The sequence below is a fragment of the Anoplopoma fimbria genome, chromosome 24, assembly GCF_027596085.1.
Source record: "Anoplopoma fimbria isolate UVic2021 breed Golden Eagle Sablefish chromosome 24, Afim_UVic_2022, whole genome shotgun sequence".
Lineage (NCBI taxonomy): Eukaryota > Metazoa > Chordata > Actinopteri > Perciformes > Anoplopomatidae > Anoplopoma > Anoplopoma fimbria.
In genome coordinates, this window is record NC_072472.1 from 9,770,149 (window position 1) to 9,783,305 (window position 13,157).

General features: G+C 38.7%; 1 protein-coding gene across 1 annotated transcript; it reads right to left on the reverse strand.

Annotated features, from left to right (window-relative positions):
- Positions 1-1,276: 1,276 nt before the first annotated feature.
- On the reverse strand, positions 1,277-6,396 carry yipf5 (Yip1 domain family, member 5). The gene is made up of 6 exons (XM_054625852.1): positions 6,309-6,396; positions 4,785-4,893; positions 4,295-4,470; positions 3,318-3,463; positions 2,644-2,825; positions 1,277-2,385 (listed from the first exon to the last, which is right to left on the reverse strand). Exons 2-6 carry the CDS (start codon positions 4,883-4,885, stop codon positions 2,223-2,225), a joined length of 768 nt encoding a protein of 255 aa, XP_054481827.1. The 5' UTR covers positions 4,886-4,893; positions 6,309-6,396; the 3' UTR covers positions 1,277-2,222.
- Between the last annotated feature and the right edge of the window lie 6,761 nt (positions 6,397-13,157).

The following is a 13,157-nucleotide window of genomic DNA, read 5'->3' on the forward strand; positions in this document are numbered from 1 at the left end:
TGAAATGCAAAGTATCATCCTTGATGTTGAGTTTGTTGGAAAATGAAAAGCACTCCATTTTCATTTTTGAATTATTCATTCGTCCTAAGAGGGTTATAGTCCATTTAAGAAGCCCCTCTGTGTATGTTTTGTGTATGTCAGGGCACTGAAAAACCCAGAAGGGAGGAGAAGAAATAGAGGGTTGTGTTAATTCTATTAATTTCTTCTCATCAACCCTCTGTTTAAATTATGAGAGTTCTTGCATTTTAAAGCTTTATTCATATTTTTTTTCTTCCGAAGGCTGACATCTCCTCCACACACTGTCAGTTGCAGTTGTGGTTAATATACAACGGACCTTGAAGGCAGGTAGTTTCACAGATCGTGATGACAAATTATACAAACTTCCATAAAGAATCTGGTTTGCAATATTAAGTAATATTGACTAGATTTTCTTGTGGGTTTTGCTTAAAAGATGATCCTCTGGTTTTTACAGTCAAGAGGCAACACACTCGAGCAATAAGAAAATAAATTCAGTGGTGCCGAATCATAATTGCGCCATTAGGGAAAAAAATCTATTTTTTAAGTGTCGGTATTTTGAGAGTAGCTTGTGAATGTGTAGCTCCTGTATGAAGTGCAATGGTGTAAAGAAGGTGATGTTTTACTGAAAAAGCATGCTGCTCTTATCAATATCTACTGCCTAGTTGATGGAATTAAACAGGGAAAAATAAATGAAGCTTGCCATGAATTGCTCAGCTAAAAAAAATAATATGTAAATCACCAAATCACTATAACCAACCCATCCTGAACGCATTAGAGGTTTAAAGCCTATTTGAGTACTTGAAACTGTGGATTTAAGATCTGGGAATGATCTTAGGGGAGAATCCGGAGAGGGGATGTGTATCTAATGCTGCACTGACCGCACCAAGCTTTAGTGTTGTATGTTAAAATCCACAGGAAAATGTCTGCATTCACTTTTCATTCAATTACAAATTTCAATTTAAACCTTGAAGGTCTTTCAGACCTAAGAAGCAGGAAAAGGGATAATAGCGTGGATCAAAGCATGCAGAATATTCCCTGTGATCCACCAACCAGCTGTGACCAAATCTCCCCAGCTTTAAAAAAAAAATGTCATTATGTTTCATACACCGACTTCATCTGGTGCACGTCTGCTTTTGTTTGTAACACAAAAAAAAACAAAAACCCAGCTCAGTCTCTCCTTAAAAGAGGTTCTAACAAACCACTTCTTACAATTATCTGCTTGACCATGCAATGGACCTTTTGAATTTCACGAGGCAGATCAATTTCAAAGACAATTTTAATGTGCATGAGAAGACATGAAGATCAGATGAAACATCAAAGCATACAGAGTGATTCGCCTCTCAAAAGAAGATCTAAGAAATGTAAAGGATGCGAACTATAGCATTAATCTACATAGACATGTTTGTACAGTATCTCAGAATTGTAAGTCTCAATACCTAATCAAATGGGTTTGGTTTTGTGCAAACTGTGTTTTCTCCTTGAAAAGGTATCGAAACTAAAATGAATCTCAATAGAAAAAATAATAAAAAACAATACATGAGAAGAAATAGCGGAGCTGCTGATTTTACATCAAAGATCAGATCACTGCTTTGATGAGCAAATGAGATTCATGACTCACTCAGTCCAGGAGAAAATAAGATACAGAAGAGGAGACTCCACCTTTTCTGGGTGGTGAAGTATAATTAGCTACCGTGGTCTTGTGAAGAAGGAAAGTGGGCGTTTCCCTTAGTCTTGCAGCTTTAGAATCTGTGGGGGTTTGATAGACGAGGCTCACATGAAACAGCTCTTGCAAAAAATCATGATGTTTCCACTAGCTTCAAATCAGGGTTGGTTATCAGTCCATCTTGGTAATTGCGAACCTTCTCCTGCCGGTGTCCAAATTAAATTGTCTCCTCTGGTTTCCCCTGTGTGAACTAATTACTAGCTTCCTTGAGCCATCATGCCCTTAAAAATCGCTGTACCCGTCTGTTCAAGGCTCAACATGGTCCACAGAAGAGTTGGGTTTTTTTTTCAGTTTATTTGACAGTACTCTCCTTTGAGGTGTATGAGAGAAGACATAAGTGAGACGATGTACACTCCAGCCTGCACATGGTCAAGTCGGAATGTAGTGAGAGGTGGAGGCTTAGAAAAAAAGAAAAGAAAGATATCTTGGTGCCGTTTGGGGGGGGAGCCGGTTTTTCAAACTGTTACACAATGATTTTTTTTTAGAAGACAGAAATGAGTGCAAAGACCCCATATAAGAGAGCGCATGGGTAAGCAACCAACAGCTGCTGCCCATCCATGGCCAACGCCGAGATGAAGATCTTTGAGGCCGACAAACTGCACCAGCCAATGATTGCTGCTGTTAGTATAATTCCCACCATGCCCCTGAAGAGGACGAAAAGGAGGCAGGAAGTTAACTTTCACTGTTTTAACAGTTCGCTGTAGTAAGAGTGCATCTAAACAGTTGTTTTTAAATGTAAAACTCCTATCAAAACATCCAACAAAAGTAACATCATCCCATAAACTCATCATATCACACCAATAAGCATTCTGAAGCTGGCGTCTATGGACTAAGAAAAGCCTTTGCTTGATTTATAAGTTATATTAACATTCATAAGCTTTACTGTTTTCCTGTGTACTCACTGTAAAGAGAGGATGACTCCAAAGCTGGAGAGGAGGATCATGGGTAGGAGGCAGTATCCCAGCACGCTGGCCACACAGCCGAAGGAGACACCCGTCATACTCATCAGGTTGAGTAGGCAGTACATGCCGAGGCAGCCAATCGCACTGATGCCGTACACATAGCCAAATTGGATCTTACCTGACTGTTAACAGAGAGGGGGAACAAAGATACTTCATCACAGTGTCTTATAGATATGCACATTTATACACAGTAGCTGTACAGGCTGGTGTACAAATGTGTACATATAGGTGTTTGCAATAGGGATGCACAGATACCACTTTTTTGTAAATCTTAATATAAACATGTACTTACATTTAGGTACTTGACGATACCAAGTATGGATACGAGTACTTAATATTTCCATTATAGTACCAACAATGAATTTGAACACATGTTTAATTTTAATCAGACGTTCCTCACTTTCTGACTGTTACAATTTAAATAAACAACATGATGCGGTTGCTGACTTTTTAACTCTCAACTTTGTGTTTTTCTGATACAAACGGATCATAACTTGCAGTAGGGGTGTAAATAATAACACCGGTATAAATGCATCCCTAGTTTGCACCATAAGGTGTTGCAGGGATATCAGTGCCTGTTTTACTAACACAAGTCCTTAAGATTCATTATTTACCAGGAGCAGCGTCGCTCCAAAGGCCAAACAGAAGACCATGGGACCAGCCAGGTCTGTCTCATTCATGATGCTGCCGTCTGCTGCTTTCATTGGATGGAGCACCGTCAGAGTCTTCTGCCAGATGTGGTCGAAGTTGATTCCTAATTCTAAAACGGAGAAAACACACATTAGAAACATTGGAAATAGAAATATGATCAAAGATAGTAAGTGGCAAAATATGACACAAATAAGTAGGAGTCTTAAAGGATCTTTTAAACGGATATTGGCAGAATAAAAAATGGTATGAGTTATATATAGGATATATGCAACTAGTTTGCCATGTAAACACTCTGACTTTACAGTTACAAACAAAGAAACGTATTTCCTCCACGAATGCTCGAATGTTTCAGTCAGCACTTTGCATGAGGATGAAGACAAAATGTGATTTCTTCTCAAAATAGCTTTGATGTGTGTCTTCACTTTTCTAGGTCAAACTTATTTTAGTCTTAAGAGTGTATAGTAGGTTTGAGCGATCGTTAATATTTTCATTTTCCTGGTCTCATTGCCACAGCACCACAGCTCGGCTGTCAAGCTGACATGGAGACAAAGCTGTGTGGTGCCACACATGTACACAAGCACAGGAATGAACACAATGAGAACAATGGAGACTGACCTCTCTAGTTTAAAAAAAAACTCTCTTGCAGATATGAGATTCTCTTCTTATGCAAGCGACTGCAACTGTCAAATGAAACGTTAATATCACGCCTTAAGAACACATCTTAGGCTCATGTCCAAGAAGTGATAAGGCAAACCAATTTTAAACAAATAATAACTAACAAATAATTTCAGCACAGTTAACAATACACATAATGAAATGTGCTTTGCGTATGGTTGATTTTAAAATGTGCTGTTCTAGACAGTTCCCTTGCCAAATTCCTGCACGCCTGAATGAGAAGAGGCAAATAAAAGTCATAGACTACAGGTTGCGGTTTGCCTACCTTCTAGCAGCGGCGGCTCATCATCAAAGCTGCTACTATACATGGATTGTGACGGAGATGGGGTGTAGGTCTGTGTGGGTTGGAATATTTGTCCTGTGTATGGCTGCTGGGGCTGCATCACCCCAGGCGCGGTGTAGTCCATGGGCTGGGAGTAGTCGTACTGCCCCCCATATTGCCTGAGAAACACATAATAATAATTATGCTCAATAGTACTTTTTACGGAATGGATTATGAATAGCTTTTAACACTGCCCATTTCCACTTTAAATTGCAAGTTGCTTTCCAAGGGTGTTGCTTTAATTAAGCAGTATTAACAGTTTTTTTTTAATCAGTAAAACAAAACTTTCCCTGTATTTTAATCACAATCACACATGCACTTAAAACATGTCTAACAAGGTTTATCAGCCAGGCTACACATTTTTAGGCAGGTGAGTTTTCAGCAGCTGAAATGGCAAATAAAGGAGGGAGCATCAGTTAAGGAGGTCACTTACTTGTTGTAGGGATTTTCAGTGTTGGTGTAGGCCTGGTTTTGGTCATCAACACTGTAACTGGACTGGTAAAAGTCTGCGTTGAAATTGTCAAACCCTGCCATCTCTCACTCTGTTGGAAACACAGGAACAGAAACAGAAACAGAAACACAACTAAGCTACGGTTATATTGAACAAATATGATCTCTGTCATAGAGCACACAATCTAGATAGAATCATCTCAAAATCACATCTTGCCATGACATTTGTTTTGGTGCACTTTTATCATCAGAATAAAGACTTTGTCACAAAGTTAACCAGACAACATGGATCACGTCATTACTTATTCAAAACATGTCCAGGCGCACTGGACTACTAATATTTCTTGTGTGGTTTTATCATCCAAATTAGTCCTTCAGTGAACGCCACCTGATACTGTTTGATGCAACACTGCTATAGATGAAGCCACGAACAGGCAGCATAACAGCCGCGTCTTCAAACTAAAATGTCTATAAAACCACAAAATTGAAGTTAAATCACACATTAACAATAAACAAGGTGCAGTCAATGAAAATATTACATGGTTAACAATTGTTAAAGTTACATCATAGCACATCAAATTAAGTTTCAGGTTGTATTAATGTTAATTAATGTGCAATAATAGTTATTCTGTCTGTATATATAATATTTCAGTTATTGTGGATTCTTTACTGTTTGTATTGCTTATTTATAATACTTTTACTATGTCTCTTGTTTGCACTATAACCTATGCTGCTGTAATCCTATACATTTAAACTAATAAAGGATTATTTTATCTTATCTTATTATTATTGTCTGAAGTTGGAGTAGCTTCACTAACCAACGTAAACAAAGGTAGGTGATATAAACTGTGGTCCCGTTTAAACCTCATCAACATCTGAAGCTGTATAAGAGGTCAACTTAAGTTTCAGGTCGTAATAATGTTAATTAATGTGCAATAATAATGTGCAGTAATTGTGGATTCTTTACTGTTTTTATTGCTTATTTATAATACTTTTTTACTATGTCTCTTGTTTGCATTAACCCTATGCTGCTGTAATCCTGTAAATGATAAATAAAGGCTTATCTTGTCTTATTATTATTATAAGAGGTGATCTGTCCAGCCGACCAGTGTTGTTTTGCATATCATTAACGGTGACGTCATCATATGCTAGCGTCAACACCACAGGGAGCTAACGTAGCTAGCTTCGCAAAACGTAACGTTGACAACACACGAAACCAAGATTAAACTGGATGTCGTTAGTCTACTGTGAGTCTATGTTTAGTATCAGATGGATAGGCAATCAGAACCACCTGAAAAGGATAATTAAACTAAGCTTGTACAATAGAAAACAAAGCTAGTAGTCCTGGGTGGCTAACGCACCGTTAACATGGCTCCCTGATGCTAGCTAGCTATAAGCTAACAGTTGTGGAGACCTGGCACGTCTCACGCATTCTTCCAGTAGTAGCTTCCATCTTACACAGTTTCTATCCTTACATTATAGAGCATAGCATATGCTTAAAACCTACCAGTGATGTCTGACAAATCTCCTCAGAGCACTGCCAGCTCGGTTGTGGTTGCTACGTGTCAGGAGAAAGGTAACTCTTCCGGTATGAAACGTAGCCAACGGGAAGCCGTGAGGGACATTTGCAAAATTGCCCCTTCGCATGAAAATGTGGCACCATCTGCAGGCGACTGGTGGCATTACATGTACGTCACAAAAAACAGTAATTTACAAGATGGACTATGCAGTGGTTCTCAACCTTTTTTCAGTGATGTTCCCCCTGTGAAATATATTTTCAGCCAAGTACCCCCTAACCAGCGCAAAGCATTTTTGGTTGAATAAAATATGTAATACACTGATTTATTAAACTGTCAACACTGAAGATTGCATTGTTGCATTGAATTCAGTTTATGAACTTACACTTATATTTTATTGAATATTTATTAAATAACTATTTTTAAAGGATTTTTGAATGGATGCTAATTCTAAATATATATTTAAAAAATCTCACGTACCCCCTGGAGTGCCTTCACGTACCCCCAGGGGTACACGTACCCTCATTTGAGAACCACTGGTCTACAGTATGAACATATACAAATAATACATACCGTTATACAATACAGTTTCCTGGTTAAACTGATGCAGTGCTGAGTATAATAGACCTTTGCTAAATAATCCTCAGTCCTCAAGCCTGATTTTGAAATGCTGTTTTTATACAGAATATAGGGAAGCATTATGGAAGCATTGGTGTTTTGATTCTAATGGTCAAACCACTTGTTCACCTCAACTGTGTGCAATAACGCCCTTATTTAAAATATTGAATTATTCTTTTGAATACATGCATTTTCTGCATGTATTATTATTATTAGTCACATTACTATTACTATTCCCTATTTCATAATTATAATTCTACTATAATATTTGCTGCTGTTATTATAAGTAGTCTTCATTTTTTCCTTCGTTACTCTGCTTACTTCTCTTATTATATGAATCATTTATGTCGTATACATTGAATGTGTTGTATCTCTGTTATGCTGTTCATTCTGTACACATGACATCTATTGCATTCTGTCCATCCTGGGAGAAGGATCCCTCCTCTGTCGTTCTCCCATAGGTTTCTTCCTTTTTTCTCCCTGTCAAAGGGGTTTTTTAGGGGAGTTTTTCCTGTGCCGATGTGAGGGAAGGACAGAGGATGTCGCATGTGTACAGATTGTAAAGCCCTCTGAGGCAAATTTGTGATTCTGGGCTATACAAAATAAACTGAATTGAATTGAAATTTAAAAAAAAGTTGATTTCACAAAGGGATATGGTTAGACATCTCAAACTATGTCCTGTTTTGCCCACCCCAGGTAGGTATGACACCCTACTGGGTCCAAACCTATAGTTTGAGAAAACCACGGTTTTATGGTATCAAATAGTGACAGAGTGTAGACGATGATTTAACAGGGCAAGCGATGGGCCCCTGGCAAGAACAAAGGTAGTCTCTTTCATCAGGATGCAGAGGAGCAGATCAATCCCTCTGCAGTGCAGGACCGCTGCACCGCTACAATGTACTGCATCCTCTTTGATGATGACAGATAACGTAAAATAATAGGCTGATGACCCCTGCTCAGAGGAAATAGGGAACAAGAGAAGCAGACAGTTTCACAGATGGTTTGACCTTTAATGAATAGAATCATTGAAAAAAATCACTCTTCCCCTCTAATACTTTTTAATTCAATATAAAAAGAGAAGTAGCCAACAGGAACAACAAAATCAAAGGAAATCAAGGAAATTCATACCAATAGCCTTCTTTCACATCAGTCAAAACTACTATCATGGCATCCTACCCATGGCTTATTAAAACTAGATTATTTCCACCTAAGTGGTGAAACAAAAACACCTCTCACAACCATTACAATAAAATGTTTGACTTCTAAGCAAAGATTAACTAGATGAACTGGAGCAGTGTGAAAATGAACAAAATCATTCAGACTTGCAGTGGTAAAAGGCATGGAGGAAAACCTTTTCATTATTCAGAGGAGACATATTGAGTCTCTTCCATCTTTGAAAAAGAGACTGATTGAATTATGGGTTTCAAGGCCACAATACATAGAGAGGCCTTTTGGTCAGTGCTGCACAAAGCAGTTGCCTCAGCGAGGCTGCATGATTTTCGAGGACATTTTCCTGCCAGAAAACTTTGTGACCATCTGTCAAATGTTTTGCTCCAAGACAGTTCTATCACAGGCGTCTTTTTAAGATGAAGGACAGGCAAATGCAACACACGACACATTAAAAGTTGGGGTGGGTGAGAAAAACCAAACAAACAAACAAGAAAATGTCATTAACAAACCTTTCAGCTGTGCAGGCCCGACATGGATCATTCCTCCGCCTCATGATGAACCAAATCAATTTGATGCACGAAACATGAAATCCTACAGAAAACACCCATGTTTAATCATAAATCTAAATTAGTCTCCTCCCCTCCATTGCCTCTCATCTTCCTTTAGACTTCTAATCATTTCTAAACTTGAAGAACATGTATTTCTCCTTAATCCACTTAACGAAAGAGGGTAATTGAATTTAGGCCAGTGTATTGCCATATGCTGTCATAATTGGCTTCTTTTATAAAGTCTCTGCTGTAATCCTGCTGTCATTGCCTCGGTGGATTAAAACTACTAAATTTCCTACTCTGCAGCACCCCCACGTCTCCAACCACCTACTGTACCCTCAATTAAATATTTTTATTTCTGCTTCTCATGGCTATAGGAGAAATGAAAAAGCAAGGGATCAAGCTATTTCATCATGGGTTATTCTGGACAAAAACATGATGCAGATGGGCGATCATACTTGTCCTTCTCCACACAACATACTGAACATGTGAATTAACACAAAACACACACACACACACAGCTCTATTTTTAGCAGAAATGGATGCAAACATTTCCTCAGGACATTTACAAGATGAAATAAATCCTTTAATTCATCGAATTCAATTTCCTGCCACCCCATTGTTACGACAGCTGCGCAGACCATAAATTAGTAGGCATCTGGTACTTGCAGGGTCCTTTCTGTGAAGCAGCCTTCTTTTCTCTGTGTGAGTGAGCTACATGAAACCAAAATAACAATCAGCAGATGAAGAGTTTGTGAAGTTTGTTTGTTCCAAAATGAGCTTTCCACCCACTCAAGATTTAACAGTATCTGACAAAATTATAGTCAACATGAAAATACATCTCATTTTGGAATCTAGTGATGATACTAGTGTTACTAAAGCATTTAAACATATAATATTAAGGTGCAATTGCTTGAATGTAAGACTAATTTGGTAAGAAATTAGGAAACATTTGCTCTCTATCCCAATAAATTGATCCTGGCATCAACGTTGATACTGACATCAATCTCAATTGATCTTTGCACCAAGAACTTTAATGACATGAGATTATGATTGTGAAATGTTGATTCTGCACTCTGGAAACACTACAAACAACAACCCCCAAGAAGATGTCAAGTGGAAAAAACATATTGACTTTCTTTCATTTCATCTTTAATAACAAAATACTGTAGCATTGATCCACTGGGCCAAAGCCAATTTATGTCCAGCATGACATATCGTGCAGAGAATCAAATGAGTATGGCCAAACTTTGTAACAAAAGTTAAGGGAACTGGGAACTTGGCAGAGCTGCTGTGAGGGTGGGATGGAGGAAGGAGGAGAGCCAAGGCCACGCTGCTGTTTATATGAGACTTATTTTAGAAGCCCCTAAATCTGTTTTGACATGCAGAACACTCGTGGGTTGACTGGTGCCGTCCCTGATGCCAACCAGAGGCATATAAGAAAAGGATGGCACCACAGTACACTCCGTCATGAAGCTTCAGTCCTGTATCAGTATTAGAACTGTCACTTAATCAATGGTGCATGTGTTTATTCGAATCAAATATAGACTGAGAAGCAAAAAATGGACGTTTATGAGGGACAGTTTTATAATCTATAGTATGCACTTTTGTATAGTTAGAGTAATAGCCTCTATTCAGCACACATCACTTTGATTCCTGAAAAATAACAATGATTCTGAAGAGCTGCTAATAAGCAATATTTTTTTCCAATATGTAACATATTTAAACTAGCAGTTTTCAAAAAGTTTCAGTGTTTCATATTTATAATGATTAAAATACTCTAAAATCCATAAGTGCATCTGTTTTATAGTACTACTATTATAATTAATAATACTAGGGATATTAATATCACATATTTATGCAAACTCAGTTACATAAATGAAGGTTCAATCACTGTGAACAGGCTGACATTACATTACATTACATTACAGTCATTTAGCAGACGCTTTTATCCAAAGCGACTTACAGGAAGTGTATTCAACATAGGTATTCAAGAGAACTACTAGTCACCAGAAGTCATAAGTGCATCCCCTTTCTTAAACAAGCATCTAAGAGCATAAACCAGAGCAAAAGTATAGTGCAGAGGCAAATTACTACGAAAACAATAATTGCAACAGACTAATACGAATAGAATAAGTGCTACAAACTACTACGAATAGGATAAGTGCAGTAAACGAATACGAATACAATAAGTGCAGCGAACTGATACGAATACAGTGAGTGCAACAACTAATACGAATACAATAAGTGCTACGAGGAAGGCTCAGGGTAGTACTTCATGAAGAGGTGAGTTTTCAGCCTGACAAAAGGCCAATACTGTTCAGTTCTTGTAAAGCTTTCCATCTGAAAGCTCACCTCTCCTCTTCAAGTGTATTCTTTACAGTCTAATTGAAACTAATGACATGACAGAGGCAAGAGTGGGTCTAAGTCTAAGAGGCAGATATTTCTTGTGGGACTCCAGTGGAATTGCCAACTTAGATTATCTGATCATCAGTCTGGCCACTAAGTGCCAAAAATTCCTCCCTCAGTTGCTCTCACATGGTTTTGTCTTATCACTTTATGATGTATAATACACTTCAGAAGTTTCAGAAATTATGATAAAGTGTTGTAATTTCCTTTGTGTTTTTTATGGACCTACTTCCCCTCAAACTGCCTTCTCCATTTCCACTTCATCCTATATTTCTCAGAATGACTTTTGACAATCCTTTGAGGACAGGTATGATCTTGTTGCCTTCAGCTTTATTTTCTTCTCTTAACTGGACAGCAAAGGTGACAGAGTTTCTTGAGGCTCTGTTGCATTATTAAAGCTAGTGTAAGTGGTAGAAATAAATAAATGTTCTGTATTGATGGATTTCTCTCTATATGACTGTTGAACTCCACTGCTTTAAGATGGGTCTGGACAAAAGTAGTTATCCTGATTCTGTGGGACCGACAGAAAAGTGAACCATTTTTGTTTTAGATGGCTGGAAGATTTCTTACCACAAAAAAACACCAGCTGCATTGCCGTCATCCAAGATTTCACACCATCAACCACAATTAGATATAACAAGGACATACACCCACTAATACAAAGAACCTTGAAAATAATTGATTAACACAATATTTGCATTGGTCCGTCTTTTAACTTTGGGTAAAAAAGATGGCAAAAATGATACAGCAAACTTGTGACATGCACAGTACGTGAGTTCAAACTGCAAATGTAGCTGCAGCCATAGCCAAGTATTGTCATTCCTGTAGTACTTTGTTTGGGGTGACTTCCCACTGGACGTCCTGCTTTCCTGATGAAATGACTGATGACAGGTGTGAACAGAGACCCACCACACATTCAATTATACATTCTCTAGGCCTACTCACTAGCTGTCGTCTTCACTTTCTCCTTACTGACAGAAATTATTCATTTCACAGTGTGTGCAGGGAGCTCCATGCACTTCTTGATTGTGCACTTCAGTCATCTCCCTTCATACTATATTGGATCTCAGTTTGAGAATGCTGAAGATATAAGGACGCTCTGGAGAGAGGTGTGCATATACACTCTATGGGTATAAGTTAGGTGAGTATATACATTTCCTGTACTTCAGCAACACATTTTTTGTATTTGAACACTCTTCACAGAATTTACAGCAAATATCTGATGGTATTAGCTGAAGAGTAAAATTGGACACTACACCTTTAAATGGGTTTTACAGTTCTAAGGGCTTTTGGAGATTTGGCTCCATCAAGAGACTTTTCAACATTGAGGACCTGTGGAAACCATCCTTTAATCCCACGAGGCAGAGAGTAAAGCGTGGAAAATACTGGAGGGAGAGAGATAGAGAGAGAGAGAGAGAGAGAGAGAGAGAGAGAGAGAGAGAGAGAGAGAGGGGAGAGAGAGAGAGAGAGAGAGAGAGAGAGAGAGAGAGAGAGAGAGAGAGAGAGAGAGAGAGAGAGAGAGAGAGAGAGAGAGAGAGAGAGAGAGAGAGAGAGAGAGAGAGAGAGAGAGAGAGATGGAGGGGGGGGGGATGTTGTGCAATGTCACACACACACACACACACACACACACACACACACACACACACACACACACACACACACACACACACACACACACACACACACACACACACACACACACACACACACACTAACATTTCGCTCACAGAGGCAGAAACACACACCACAGGAGAGCTGACTATGGCAGTTAACTAGCACAGCTATCTACCTCTCCACAGTGTTCCCACATGGCCTCTATGCTGGCGGAGTGAGAGCAGGTGCTTAGCAACATTCTCATATGCATGGTTTGCCAAATCAACAGGGTCAACATCCCTTTAGGCTTGGAGAACTCCGCTGCGCTGTGCACTGCCAAGGAGTGGCCTCAGAGATGGAGACAATGATATGGACATGGATTGAATCTCTTATTGGGAAAACAAATCCCCTCTTACATTTCTTAATCTTAATCTTTAGATTTCAAGGTTGAATTATTCTTCAAACAGGTAAAAGTCTGTCGATGGGAGGTTATCTGTTCAT

Bases quoted from the DNA above. Each gene is read 5' to 3' on its own strand.
- yipf5 (XM_054625852.1), bottom strand. From the start codon at position 4,885: ATGGCAGGGTTTGACAATTTCAACGCAGACTTTTACCAGTCCAGTTAC. The intron at 2,826-3,317 runs GTAAATAATGAA...CTCTGTTAACAG, and splicing joins TTGGAGCGACGCTGCTCCTG to TCAGGTAAGATCCAATTTGG. The intron at 2,386-2,643 runs GTGAGTACACAG...CGTCCTCTTCAG, and splicing joins GGAGTCATCCTCTCTTTACA to GGGCATGGTGGGAATTATAC.